The sequence below is a fragment of the Babylonia areolata genome, chromosome 3, assembly GCF_041734735.1.
Source record: "Babylonia areolata isolate BAREFJ2019XMU chromosome 3, ASM4173473v1, whole genome shotgun sequence".
Lineage (NCBI taxonomy): Eukaryota > Metazoa > Mollusca > Gastropoda > Neogastropoda > Buccinidae > Babylonia > Babylonia areolata.
In genome coordinates, this window is record NC_134878.1 from 115170 (window position 1) to 130000 (window position 14831).

The 14831-nt window shown below is 49.9% G+C and overlaps 1 protein-coding gene across 1 annotated transcript in view; it reads right to left on the bottom strand.

Annotated features, from left to right (window-relative positions):
- The window catches only part of LOC143279648 (putative peptidase C1-like protein F26E4.3), a 119905-nt gene that overhangs the window by 40489 nt on the left and 64585 nt on the right, over positions 1–14831 (bottom strand). The window contains exons 4-7 of the mRNA XM_076583671.1: positions 12534–12644; positions 10362–10594; positions 8981–9131; positions 5535–5697 (exon numbers count right to left, since the gene is read on the bottom strand). Of these exons, the coding sequence (XP_076439786.1) occupies positions 5535–5697; positions 8981–9131; positions 10362–10594; positions 12534–12644 (658 nt within the window). The remainder of the gene's footprint in view (positions 1–5534; positions 5698–8980; positions 9132–10361; positions 10595–12533; positions 12645–14831) is intronic.

The following is a 14831-nucleotide window of genomic DNA, read 5'->3' on the forward strand; positions in this document are numbered from 1 at the left end:
CGAGTGTTCGTGAAGCAACCACCAGTAGCTATGCTCTAACTTTTGCATCCAGAATCGGTAATCTCTCTCTCTCTCCCTCTCTCTCTCTCTCTCTATCTCTTTCCAAGCACACATTCACAAGTACAAACTCACACGGGCAGTTGCCAAGCAGTTCATTAAACGTTGAAATGATGCTTCACAAATCAAGCACATTCCAGTCACCCAAAAGCAATGCTGGAGACCTTTTTTTTTTCCAAAATGAATTACTTGCATCATTGTTCAGACAGACCGCCCTGTAAGTAAACACCTTAGCCAGGTATGATGGTCACAGACTATTTGTGTGGGGGGAGGGGGAGGGGAGTGGGCGGGGAAGGGGATTCACATGCCTGATGAGAATAGTAGTCAGTCATTAGTAATCACCCCCGACAGAGTGTGTGTATACTGTCACTGTTAACTCGGGTGGATGGGTGCATGTCTAGACTTTCTGATGAGCGGTTTTGCCGCGGTGGTACATGCTCTGACAACACTACCCCAATATATATATATATATATATATATATATATATAATATATATATATAACCCAGCGTGAGGCACATGTTTGGTCCCCAAACGACAAGAATGTGGTCTTCAGTAATCTGGAATGTGTTCACCATGACCCGGAAAGAAAGCCTGTCTTCACAGCTGTACTCGGCTGTGCTTCACTAAGGTTTGAACAGACTCCAACCAAATAACTAGAACAAATGCATGTACCCAATGAAAACGACAACATTTATCAGGCTCAGAGAACCTGGGGTTTTGAATGAATTCACAGAATAATGTTTACCCCTTTCCAAACTGGGGGGGAAACACACTGGGAACCAAAATGAAATCCTGCCTTTTTAGAGAAGATGCCTGCGGGCGTGAAAAAGAAAAAACAATGTTTTTTTCTGGGTCTCCATTCACCAAACATCGTTAAGGAAACCCAGGGAAAAATTGGAAAAAAAAACGTAAGGCCCTTGTTGGCTAACAAAACCCCGTTTTTCAAGCCTGGGGGCATATTTGTTCACCTAAGGAGCAGTAAGGGGGTTGCTGGCAGCAGCAATTCGCCCACCAAAGAGTTTTTTACATAACACCTTCTTGCCCAAACCCTTTACAAAACCCCCTCCGTCAACAAGTTTCAACAAATTTTAAAATTTGAACAAAAACCAAAAACATGCAGAAAACCCCAAAAACCAAAAAACGGTTTCAAATGGTGGGGGTGGGGCCATCGAGTTTGATGATGACCTTCGTTGTAAACCACTGGGATGGGGGGGGGGGTGGTGGTGGGGTGGGGGGGAAGCTCATGGGAAACTATCTGGGAATGCGCAATGGCGAACATCCAAACTGCGCACGAAATTTCCTGACAGTTGGGCAACAAAGACAGGCATAAACATTGTCAGGGACTTGGGTTTTCCCCGTACTTTCTGGGCCCCCCTTTTGAACAAAACTCTTTCAGTTTCCCGTTTTTCCTCGGGACAAACTTTGGGGCCTTTTTGCACACATGCGCCATTTTTCCCCGGTTTCCCCTGGGAGATTCCTCCCGGATCAGGGTGAAATCAAAAAAGCTTTAAAAAGACTTCAGAGTTAAACTCTGAAGCCTTCTTTTTGGGCCTCCATGTGATCCTCCCTTTTTGCGCCTCCCATAAGAAAACCTTTTTGGGGACCGATGTCCCGGCATGCCCCACGGGTCCCGCCCACGAAGCTGAACTGCAAACAGGAAAGGTGAAGATGCGGGGAGGTGGCCTTTTTGGCAGCAACCCCCTGTGTCCCGGGGCCTGTTCCCCCGCCACGTAAGTTTCAGGACTTCCTGAGGGAGTTTTTTTGGAAGGGTTCCTTCTTGGGATGTCGTTGGTTTTTCCGGGCCAATTTCGCAGGCTAAAATATGGGGGAGAACTACCCCTCGTAAAAACCTTTTGCTTGGCTCAAGGCTAATGGCCCCTTCGGTTTCCCAAAATTTGGCCGATTCCCTTTCCCAAAAAATTTTCGCTTTTCTCTTGCAATCCGGGCTTCACTTCATCGTCATGGCGCATTTTCGGACATGGCGGCCAAGGGAATTTTAACCGCTCCACCCACTAGTTTTTCGGGCCGGGTTTACCGTGATGTTGGGCCCCAACGTAGGGGTTTTTCCCGGGGGTGGCTGATGGAGAACTTCAGTTTTCCCTCTGCGTTGGGAACCGAAGTTCCTGTGGGAGTGGCAAATTTTCGACGCTGGAATTTTCTTTTCAGCTTCAGACCACGTTTAGGGCACAATCATCACAAACAAAAAAATCTCTGTTGATGCTGCATGACCTTTTTTTTTGCATTAATCTTTTGAGTTAAACAACTTTTCCCCCTCTTTCGGGACTTTAGGGCCCATTTCCCAAAAACCGCCATCTCTGAAAGGCAAACCAAAAAAGCATTTCAAGAACATGAGGGTGAACACGTTGGAAACCAGGACCCACCTTTTTTGACACCATTTGACGCAAAAGGACAGAGTTTCCCCCCATTGTCCTGGACTCGACCTGCATGCCTTCATGGGAAAGGTGACCAAGGAAAAAAATTTTCCCGGGATCCGTACTTTGGGCCCTGAAACTCCACAGTCCCCCCCTACTCCTTTTGAAGGCCTTTTTAGGCGACATTGGGGGAAAAAGATCACATTTTCTCCTGACATTTCCTTCACTTCCTTCAACAAAAACCTTTTCGGGGGTTTTCCGCGCTCTTTTCCCGGGAAAAAACATTTGGGTCTCAGCAAATGAACCCTTTTCAAGGGGTCTGTAGGGTTAGTAGTTTTCCTTGGGAAGTATCTTTTTCCCGGGCCCCCTTTCGCTTGTACAAGGGAATGATAATGCATTCTTTTGAAATCCTTAGGGTCCTTTTTCTTTTTCCACCGAATAACACTGATGGGGCTTCCCCATCACACAGTGCCCCTCCTTGTAAACCTCGGCTGGTATTTATCTGACCATGCTTTTCCAGGGTACAACCCTTTTCTTTTTGGTCCCCAAAAGTTTTGGGGATCGGGCCCCCGTGCTTTTTTGATGGGGGCTTGTGGAGACGGCTAGGCTTCACCCTTATTTAGGAAAAGGGGATTTAAGACACTGTTGAATGCTCAGCCCACGTTCGGGAAATTTTTCCTTCTCAGGATCAAGGTATTTCCCAAAACTTTCACCGAAGGGGGGGATCCTGGGAAGGGGGCCCTAGACTTCTTTTTAAAGGGATCCCTAAACCTCTTTTATATCGTGCCTGTCAACAAATCCCCGGGTCCATCATTTTGTACTCCCCACTTATTTTGCATCTGGCTTTAATTTTTTTTAACAGTTTCCGGCGTGGCATCGTACCCATCCGGTTTTTATGTGGGCTTTGGGGTTTCTCAGGTAGCTTTAAGGGAACGGGGGTTTCTCATCCAAACTGTTTTGAAATTTTATCAAAGGCTTTCAAAACCCAAAAAAGTCCTTTTTGCTTTCGGGGCATGGTCCCAGGGGCCTGAACTGTTAAATATTATCATCTCACCAGGGCCCCTTCAACTCCACATTCTGGTTTCCAGAACGGTTTCCCGACGGGTCTTCCCAGCCCCCACAAAGGACGTTTTTTGATGTTATTTAGCTTTTGCGAGGTTTACCTTTTTTGGGGCCTTGGGCCCTTGGGGGGGCCCCTTGGGGTGGGTTCGAAAATTCCCCTTTGAGACTTTAAACGAAGGTCTGTCCAACACTCGGCCCCACAGGGCCTTTTTTTCACCCAACTTGCCCACCCCCTTTTCCCCGACGTTACTAAACTTTAGACCCAAAGCTTTGAGCAGGGCATCCCCTGACCCCCTTTACGGGAAAGGGGCCGAAAAATTTTTGGTTATCAGCATTTTGTCTCTCCAATCAAACAAAAAACCCAACCATTTTGGGGTTCATGGCCCACAACCGTTTTTTCCCCTCACTCACCCAGGGGAGGGAAAACCCGAGGCCAACTCTACTTAATCCCCAAAAATGAAAACTTGTCCCGCTTTAAAGGGAAAAAAGCAGCAATGGGCAGAGGAAGGGCCTCGTGAACTTTTGCCTTTAAAATTTATCCGGGGTTGGGCAAGGGTTTGGGGGGTAGGCACTGAAAAGGGGGGTGCTTCGGCCAATCCCTGGATTTTAATCCCTAAAACCTATCGTTGACCCCTTTGGGATTCCACTACTTGCTACCCAATGCTGTTTTTACTGCAAAACCAACCCAGCCCATCGCTCTTCGCTTCCCCGTCCCCAATCCAGAAAAGGGTAACCAATCCCCGTTCACAAGCTCGCCTTCCCTCAAGCCGAACCCCACTCAAGGTGGATGTCCAAATTTTTTCCCAGTTGGATGCAAAAAGTGCCCTTCTTCCCCCTTTGGGGGCGTCCACGTTACTCTGGCCAAATCCCCTTTTGTTTTCCCAAACACCAATGGTAGAAATGCATCCCTTTTTTTTTTCTTTTCTTTCTTTTGGGGTTTCCGGCCGCGGACCAGGGTCCCCCCCACCCCTAACTGGCCAGGGGGGGAAAGGGGCACCAATTTTAAAACCCCCTTTTTCTGCCCCTTTTCCCGCCCCGGGGAAAAGAAGCCAGGATGCATATCCAAAAGGCTGGGTCCCCGCCCCCCAAGCTCCCCTTTGCCCCCCTTTCCCCCTTCCGACGAAAAACGAAACCCATCCCGGGGCCCCTTTCGTGCAGGTCCTTCGGCTTTTGGCACTGGGCCAATGTAAACCCCCCCACCCGGTTTGTTTCCGGCCCCCTCGCCCCCCCTTTCCCCCAGGACTTTGGGGGTTTAGGAAATTTATTAAGGTTAAAGGTCCCCTTTTGGGAAGGCCCCCCGGGTACTTGCGGCCCCACGGGGTTTTTTTTAAAGGAAGAATTTTTTGGGGGCAACCCCTCCCCACCCCCACTCTCCCCCCCGTCCCCGGGTCCCCCCCCCCAAAAATTTTTCCCGTGGCAAACAAAGTCGAGACCAAATGAGGAAGGGGCACGGATGCATGGATGACCAAATACCTTTTTGGGGTCTCATCCCTTTCCTCCCCACTCCCCATTGGGGTTCGTAACGCCTTCCCCTCCCTTGAAACCCATAGGTTTTTTTCCGCAAATTTTGCCCTTTCCCAAATTCGCACAAGGTAGAAAAAACACCCCGGGGGGCCCAAAGGGGTTTGGGATCACAAAAGTACAAATACTAGATGGCCCGTCGTGGCCCCCTACCCACGCCCTTTTAGGGGTCCCATTTCGGGGTCCCCCCACCCCCCCCCCCCATTTCCCCGGGAAAGGGGGCCCTGGGGGTGCCGTTTTCGCCGGCAAAACCCCCCCTAACAGGTTGTCCCGGTTACCGGGTTAAAACCCGTACGAATAATGACCCCCTGACATGAGATACAAATAAAATAAGAATAAATACACAGCTTTAGAAGGAAGGACTGACAAACTGGACATAACACCGACATCAAAAGGACGCTCCAATACCAAGCTGGACCAATACAGCCCCATACACCACTCTCCACCCACCCTATGCACTACCCACCCCCCCTCTACCCACCCCACACACCACCCTCTACCCACCCCACCCTGTACTCACCAGAGGCCTGATCCTGTAGGGTGGCGAAGCTTTGTATCGCTTCTCCTTCTTGTAGGCGATCCCACTGGGACAGTCGCCGCCCCTTGTCCTGATGGGCAGACCACATTCCCCTTCCATGCTGGTCTTGCCGCTGCTGTACGGGTAGCAGGCCTCCGTCACCACGCTGCGGAAAGAACAACGACACAGTGACTGCTCCGTGAAGATGTGGAGAGTCCGTCTTTATTCTTTATTGTTTATAGTCGTTCAGCAGGCCTCCGTCACCACGCTGCGGAAAGAACAACGACACAGTGACTGCTCCGTGAAGATGTGGAGAGTCAGTCTTTATTCTTTATTGTTTATAGTCGTTCAGCAGGCCTCCGTCACCACGCTGCGGAAAGAACAACGACACAGTGACTGCTCCGTGAAGATGTGGAGAGTCAGTCTTTATCCTTTATTGTTTATAGTCGTTCAGCAGGCCTCCGTCACCACGCTGCGGAAAGAACAACGACACAGTGACTGCTCCGTGAAGATGTGGAGAGTCAGTCTTTATCCTTTATTGTTTATAGTCGTTCAGCAGGCCTCCGTCACCACGCTGCGGAAAGAACAACGACACAGTGACTGCTCCGTGAAGATGTGGAGAGTCAGTCTTTATTCTTTATTGTTTATAGTCGTTCAGCAGGCCTCCGTCACCACGCTGCGGAAAGAACAACGACACAGTGACTGCTCCGTGAAGATGTGGAGAGTCAGTCTTTATCCTTTATTGTTTATAGTCGTTCAGCAGGCCTCCGTCACCACGCTGCGGAAAGAACAACGACACAGTGACTGCTCCGTGAAGATGTGGAGAGTCAGTCTTTATCCTTTATTGTTTATAGTCGTTCAGCAGGCCTCCGTCACCACGCTGCGGAAAGAACAACGACACAGTGACTGCTCCGTGAAGATGTGGAGAGTCAGTCTTTATCCTTTATTGTTTATAGTCGTTCAGCAGGCCTCCGTCACCACGCTGCGGAAAGAACAACGACACAGTGACTGCTCCGTGAAGATGTGGAGAGTCAGTCTTTATCCTTTATTGTTTATAGTCGTTCAGCAGGCCTCCGTCACCACGCTGCGGAAAGAACAACGACACAGTGACTGCTCCGTGAAGATGTGGAGAGTCAGTCTTTATCCTTTATTGTTTATAGTCGTTCAGCAGGCCTCCGTCACCACGCTGCGGAAAGAACAACGACACAGTGACTGCTCCGTGAAGATGTGGAGAGTCAGTCTTTATTCTTTATTGTTTATAGTCGTTCAGCAGGCCTCCGTCACCACGCTGCGGAAAGAACAACGACACAGTGACTGCTCCGTGAAGATGTGGAGAGTCAGTCTTTATTCTTTATTGTTTATAGTCGTTCAGCAGGCCTCCGTCACCACGCTGCGGAAAGAACAACGACACAGTGACTGCTCCGTGAAGATGTGGAGAGTCAGTCTTTATCCTTTATTGTTTATAGTCGTTCAGCAGGCCTCTCAGGGCTTAGCGGGACTGAAATTGTTAACACTGGTCTTGTAGAATTTGAAAAAGCAGGGGGGATGGGGGTGGGGGGGGGCGAGAAGGAACATTTGCCACAAGTACTGTCACAATCATGCACACATTCTGTCATAGCCATAGTGCTCAAAGCGTCAGATATAAGTATTGTCACAATCCTGCACACATTCTGTCATAGCCGTAGTGCTCAAAGCGTCAGATATTCTGAATATTTACATCTCAGTCCAGACCTGCCAGTTCTCCACCCATTCCGTGTATATACACACAAGCATGAGATCAAGCATCCACATTCCTGATTCCGGCAAGCTGTGTCTGAGTTAGAGGTAGGGTTGTGATTGTAGAAACATGAAGACGCCAGGCAGCGCCCCACCTCACCCCCACCTCCCTAAAGGACATTCATTTAATTTTCAATTCCTTCTTCTCTCATCCATCCATTCCACGATGTCTGTATTCATCCATCAACATGTGTTTCTTCTGTGGTCGTTGTACAGAGTTAGCTAAGTAAATGGACAGCAAACGAGACGTGTCATGGAAGCGGTATGAGAGCAATGACACTTTCCTACTGTGTTACCAAAAACAGAAAGACACTGTCGCTCATTTGCCCAGAAGCGGTATGAGAGCAATGACACTTTCCTACTGTGTTACCAAAAACAGAAAGACACTGTCGCTCATTTGCCCAGAATGGCGGAGCGTAGATGGGTCATCACGCACAAGCCGACCATCAGACCCATAAAATGGAAGCAGCACTCGACAAATGCACAACAAGATGGGGGTGGGTGATGAGAGACGTAGATGAGCAGGAGGAGGAGGAGGAATGGGGGAGAGGAGGAGGAACGGGGAGGAGGAGGAGGAGGAATGGGGGAGGAGGAGGAGGAATGGGGGAGAGGAGGAGGAATGGGGAGGAGGAGGAGGAACGGGGGGAGGAGGAGGAGGAACGGGGGGAGGAGGAGGAGGAATGGGGGGGGGGAGGAGGAGGAGGAATGGGGGAGAGGAGGAGGAACGGGGGGAGGAGGAGGAGGAACGGGGGAGAGGAGGAGGAACGGGGGGAGGAGGAGGAGGAACGGGGGGAGGAGGAGGAGGAACGGGGGGAGGAGGAGAAACGGGGGGAGGAGGAGGAGGAATGGGGGGGGGGGAGGAGGAGGAGGAATGGGGGAGAGGAGGAGGAACGGGGGGAGGAGGAGGAGGAACGGGGGGAGGAGGAGGAGGAACGGGGGGAGGAGGAGGAATGGGGGAGAGGAGGAGGAACGGGGGAGAGGAGGAGGAATGGGGGAGAGGAGGAGGAACGGGGGGAGGAGGAGGAGGAACGGGGGGAGGAGGAGAAACGGGGGGAGGAGGAGGAGGAATGGGGGGGGGAGGAGGAGGAGGAATGGGGGAGAGGAGGAGGAGGAATGGGGGAGAGGAGGAGGAACGGGGGGGGAGGAGGAGGAGGAACGGGGGGAGGAGGAGGAGGAACGGGGGGAGGAGGAGGAATGGGGGAGAGGAGGAGGAACGGGGGGGAGGAGGAGGAGGAACGGGGGGAGGAGGAGAAACGGGGGGAGGAGGAGGAGGAATGGGGGGGGGAGGAGGAGGAGGAATGGGGGAGAGGAGGAGGAGGAATGGGGGAGAGGAGGAGGAACGGGGGGAGGAGGAGGAGGAACGGGGGGAGGAGGAGAAACGGGGGGAGGAGGAGGAGGAATGGGGGGGGGAGGAGGAGGAGGAATGGGGGAGAGGAGGAGGAGGAATGGGGGAGAGGAGGAGGAACGGGGGGAGGAGGAGGAGGAACGGGGGGAGGAGGAGGAGGAATGGGGGGGGGGAGGAGGAGGAATGTGGAGGAGGAGGAGGAATGGGGGAGAGGAGGAGGAACGGGGGGGAGGAGGAGAAGGAATGGGGGGGGAGGAGGAGGAACGGGGGGAGGAAGAGGAGGAATGGAGGAGAGGAGGAGGAGGAAGACAGACCGGAAGAAGCGTACCCATATTTCCGGAGGAAGTACCAGGCCCTGTCCACGTGACCCCCGGTACAGCCGTCCTGGCCGTCCGTGTCACAGCTCAGGGTGTGCTGGGCAGACAGCTCCTCGATGATGGCGCCCTCTGACTCGATGGACAGGCGATCCGAGGCCACAGCTGACACAGGACAACAGAGGGGCACGTCAGTGGACGGCGTCGTTCTTTGTGCAGCAGTGTTGGTGAATAGAGGGTGGTGCATGGGCTGTGTTGGTGAATAGAGGGTGGTGCATGGGCTGTGTTGGTGAATACAGGGTGGTGCATGGGCTGTATTGCTGAATAGAGGGTGGTGCATGGGCTGTGTTGGTGAATACAGGGTGGTGCATGGGATGTATTGGTGAATAGAGGGTGGTGCATGGGCTGTGTTGGTGAATAGAGGGTGGTGCATGGGCTGTGTTGGTGAATAGAGGGTGGTGCATGGGATGTATTGCTGAATAGAGGGTGGTGCATGGGCTGTATTGCTGAATAGAGGGTGGTGCATGGGCTGTGTTGGTGAATAGAGGGTGGTGCATGGGCTGTATTGCTGAATAGAGGGTGGTGCATGGGCTGTGTTGGTGAATAGAGGGTGGTGCATGGGCTGTGTTGGTGAATAGAGGGTGGTGCATGGGCTGTATTGCTGAATAGAGGGTGGTGCATGGGCTGTATTGGTGAATACAGGGTGGTGCATGGGCTGTATTGGTGAATACAGGGTGGTGCATGGGCTGTATTGATCTAGCTTGAAACTGAAGCGTCCTTTTTGGGGGGTGGCGGAGGCCGGGGGGTGTTGAGAGGGAGAGGGAGATAACTGAATAAAAATACCTACATGCAAGGCTCATACTCAACTGTGAGCATGTGATATCAATTATTTCCGGCTCAACGCTTGGCTCTTTTATATCTGAGATTGACATGACATAAGCTTAGAGGTGGGTCAACAGTAAAATTAGAGCTGCCTGACCATTGATTTCTCCACTGCAACGGGAAATCGTTTACAGCTCAGTCTTTTGTGGAGGACTATGACTCAGACCAGGAGGCAAGATTGCACTGGCTCTTAGTGCTGCAGCCTTGGGGGCCAGTTGGCCTTTGGGGACCATACCGACTGTCTTGAAGCCGTCTTGGCCAAGAGAGTGGAGATGTAACTTGGGCAAGACATTAATAATAATAATAACAATAATAATAATAATAATAATAAAATCTAGCTCGGATAATCGGGTTAGCAATTGCCTCCCGTGCTGTTCTGATCGTCACAGTCAGACACAGCCATTATACATACATCCCCCATTCACACACACACACACACACACACACACACACACACACACACACACACATACACAACTCCGCACCCCCACCCACTCACACCCACTCACATACCCGTGGTGGAGAATGCCCAGGAAGAGCCGCAGTTGCCCTGGTCCCTGACGGGGTGGAGCAGCCCCTGCCACTTCTCCCGGGCGTCGAACATCTCGGGCAGGGACTCGTCCTGCCGCACCTTGATGGGCGTCATCTGCAGCACGTCGGTCTCCAGGGGGTAGGTCCCCAGCCGGTACCGGATGCCGTCGTTCAGCGTCATGCCCCACAGGGCAGAGTAGTTGGACGCTTTCCATCTGGTGGAGAGGGAAACGAGGCCACCCGAGGTGGATTTGCAGGGTGGGCTGGAGTTTTGTGTGGGTTTGGGGTGTTGGGGTGCTGGTGTGGTGTGTTGTGCTGTGTGTGTGTGTGTGTGTGTGTGTGTGTGTGTGTGTGTGTGTGTGTGTGTGTTCGTGTGTTTGTGTGTGTGTGTGTGTTCGTGTGTGTGTGTGTGTGTGTTCGTGTGTGTGTGTGTGTGTGTGTGTTCGTGTGTGTGTGTGTGTGTTTTAACACAGAGCGGAGTAGTTGGAGGCTTTTCATCTGGTGGAGAAACCAGTCCACCCGGGGTGTATTGGAGGGTAAGCTGGAGTTGTGGTTTGGTTGGGGTGGGGTTTTGTGTTGTGGTGTGTGTGTGTGTGTGTGTGTGTGTGACTCAGGGCGGAGGAGTTGGAGGCTTTCCATCTGTTGGGAAGGGAAACCAGTCCAACGGGGTGGATTTGCAGGGTAGGCTTGAGTTGTGTATGGGGTGGGGTGGTGTTTTGTGTTGTGGTGTGTTTGTGTGTAAGGGAAGGGAGCGTGTTGGCGCCCGTGTGTGTGTCTTTGTCTGTATGCTAATCCTTTTACGATTTATTCCTTTTTTCGTCTGTTAATTTTTAGATTTCCCCAGTATGTAATTAAACCAGTGCCAGGCATGTTCATTATAACATAAGAAACAGGAGAAAACACGATAATTTCACAACCCGTTTCAAAGGTTGTATACCATATCCTATAACCTAGAAGAACAAACCGTTTCAGAATGACCACATACATCAGAAGCATACTTCGCACACTGTATCAAATAACAGGTCAGTGTGATGCACGCTGGGGGAGAAAAACAGGATCCACACAATACTTCTATAACCAGAAAGATATTTCTTAACAATATTCACACCAGGTCAGAGGTTTTCCTCTGCTATAGGCAACTCTGGGGTGGAGGTGGTGTGTTGGAGTGGTGCCGTAAGTTGGGTAGTTTTCTTTGGGATCCTTCAATAAGTGTTGCCATAAAGTTGAGTGTTTTTAATAATTATCCGTATAACAGACCACAGTGAAGTATGCAGATTGGTGCAGGGTGGAGTTTAGTCCAGTATAGTTGGTGTGGCGCTCGTGAAGCAGTCTACAATGGCAAAATTGCACAGTGTTCCATTGTCATGCCTTGAGAAAGGTGCAAACGTAAAGTGTTACACAGCAGTATGCTGCAGAATGTCCGGAATACTGTGGTGCTGTGAGGTGATGTGCGGTGTGGTGCGAGGTCATGTCTGGTTTCCTGGTGGTGCTGTGAGGTGATGTGCGGTGTGGTGCTGTGAGGTGATGTGCGGTGTGGTGCTGTGAGGTGATGTGCGGTGTGGTGCTGTGAGGTGATGTGCGATGTGGTGCTGTGAGGTGATGTGCGATGTGGTGCTGTGAGGTGATGTGCGGTGTGATGCGAGGTCATGTCTTGTTTCCTGGTGGTGGTGTGAGGTGATGTGCGATGTGGTGCGAGGTCATGTCTGGTTTCCTGGTGGTGGTGTGCAGCGTAACATGCAGCATAAAGTGACCGCTATTCGTCGGATATATACAGAAACTATTTATCATCAGGTTAACTGATGTTGTACCCATAGTATTGTATAGGGTACTTGTAATACTATTTTATGTTTAAACATAATTGTAGTGTGCTACACAGTGTTTTAACTCATGTATTTGCGATAGCCATTTATCATCAGTTAACTAATGTTGTACCCATAATATTGTATAGACTACTTGTAATACTGTTTCATGTTTAAACATAATTACAGTGTGTTGCGCTGTGTTTTAACTCACGTGTTTGTCCTAAGATTCTAATGCTGCCGTTCAGTATTAACGCAGACAGGAATTCACGAGAATACAAACATACAAAAATACACGTATTTTCTTCATCATACTGTTGGTGTTGACACACCATTCCAGCAGGACATGACTCACGTGTAAGGACCGTCGTTGACTTTCTGGATGAGGTCGGGTCGGATCAGACACACGTCGTCTGTACACAGCATACCGAACACTGCCTCCTGCCCGGGCTCCAGTTCGCACGTGCTGAAATACCCGACATACCTTGTTGTTAGCTCCCAAAATCCATTGTTGGAGGAACCCAAAAATTGCTTGTTAGAAACACCCCAATACCCGACATACCCTGTTGTTAGCTCCCAAAATCCATTGTTGGAGGAACCCAAAAATTGCTTGTTAGAAACACCCCAATACCCGACATACCTTGTTGTTAGCTCCCAAAATCCATTGTTGGAGGAACCCAAAAATTGCTTGTTAGAAACACCCCAATACCCGACATGCCCTGTTGTTAGCTCCCAAAATCCATTGTTGGAGGAACCCAAAAATTGCTTGTTAGAAACACCCCAATACCCGACATGCCTTGTTGTTAGCACCCAAAATCGATTTTTAGAAATGCCTAAGAACTAATTGTTAGAAACACCCCAAATTAGAAATCCCAGACATTGGTTGTCAGAAATGGTGTCCATCTGAAGTACGAGATAAAGAATGTTGTCAGAAATTTTCAAAACGCTGGTGGTTGAATTTAGTACTGATGATCCATTATGCCAGCGACGTGTTGCGGTGTACTTGTTCTGTGCTCTTTGGTATTGGATGTACTTTGGCCACAAATGCAGAGAACATGATGCGAGCTAAAAATGTCTCCGGTACATGCTCTCTCTCTCTCTCTCTCTCTCTCTCTCACTGTCTTTGTCTGTCTGTCTGTCTCCCTCCCTCTCTCTCTCTCTCTCTCTCTCTCTCTCTCTCACACACACACACACACACACACACACACTCTCTCTCTCTCTCTCTCTCTCTCTCTCTCTCTCTCACACACACACACACACACACTCTCTCTCTCTCTCTCTTTCTCTCTCTCCGTGTCTCTGTCTCTCTCTCTGGGCTGGGTGGAAAAAGCATATTAATTGCTTATCTCATATCCCTGGTAAAATACATTTCTGTTTCCTCTCTCTCTCTCTCTCTCTCTCTCTCTCTCTCTCTCTCATCCTCCCCCTCCCACATGACTTTATAGGATATTTCTTTCTTTTTTTTTCACCAGTGGGTCGGCAAACAGCTCATGGATTTGGTTCTTTGAGAGGCGGGAGGCAGAGGGTGAGTCACCAACTGCCATCATCAGCGGCCTACACCTGTGCCAGTCTGTAACCTGTGTGTATTCCTTGGATCACGTTGCCTTCACTTCCTTGTGCACGCAGGTCTGCACGCGCGTGCACGTATACAATGAGGGGCGGCATTGACAGGCGCAGCAACACACACAGGACACGAGGAAGGTTTTTGCAAGGTGGCAATCCTCTGCGTGTGCGCGGCATGGCGTCTGCAGTGAGTGTTGAGACCCCATGAGTGATTGGCGTCTGCTGTGAGTGTTGAGACCCCATGAGTGAATGGGGAGGAATGGAGTGTGATGACAGTCTTCGCTGGGTTTTTGTAGCCCATTTAAAAGCGGTTTCTTTGTACTTCCAGGATTTGTTTGTTTGTTTGTTTGTTTAGTTTTGTTGTTATCGTGTGGTTTGTTGTTGTTGTTGTTTTCTTCTTTTTCGGGGAGGAGGGACGTGGGGGTGAAGGTGTCTGAGGGGAGTCACTAGTGTCTGTCTGTCTGTCTGTCTGTCTGTCTGTCTGTCTGTCTGTGTTTGTGTCTACTGTTAGTGCTTATGCGCAATATAGAAATCATTTATTATTGTAATGATTATGACTATTATATCATTATCATCATTACTATTATTATGCTTTTATTGTTATTATTATCATTGTTATTGGAAACATACCAGCAGCAAATCATATCTTTGTCTTCACGTACATTTACATCATGGTACTGTAAGGTGATACCCAGTAAAGACAATTCTGAATGGCAGTTGTAGCTGACCAGGAACCCAAGGACAGGTCTTAATCGCCAGGAGGTTCTCAGGATGTTGCTCATGGGTTGGAGAATGTATGTGAAGCAGGTGTAGATGTATACTAATGCATGCAAACTGCTGATACAGCGACTTTCTTTTTTTTTTTTTTCTTTTTTGGAGGGTTACGTATGTTAAATATGTCAGTGCACTTCTCTCTTGGACTTTATTTCTCTGTTTTACACACATAGTTTTTTTCCTATTCATACGTTTGTAACATACACCTCTTTGTTTAGTAAATGAAGTGTGACGCCGCATACATGAGCATATAAATTCTTCCACATGCAGCAGACAGAAGAAACGTGAGCTCAGTGTTGGCAGCAGCAAAAGGCGG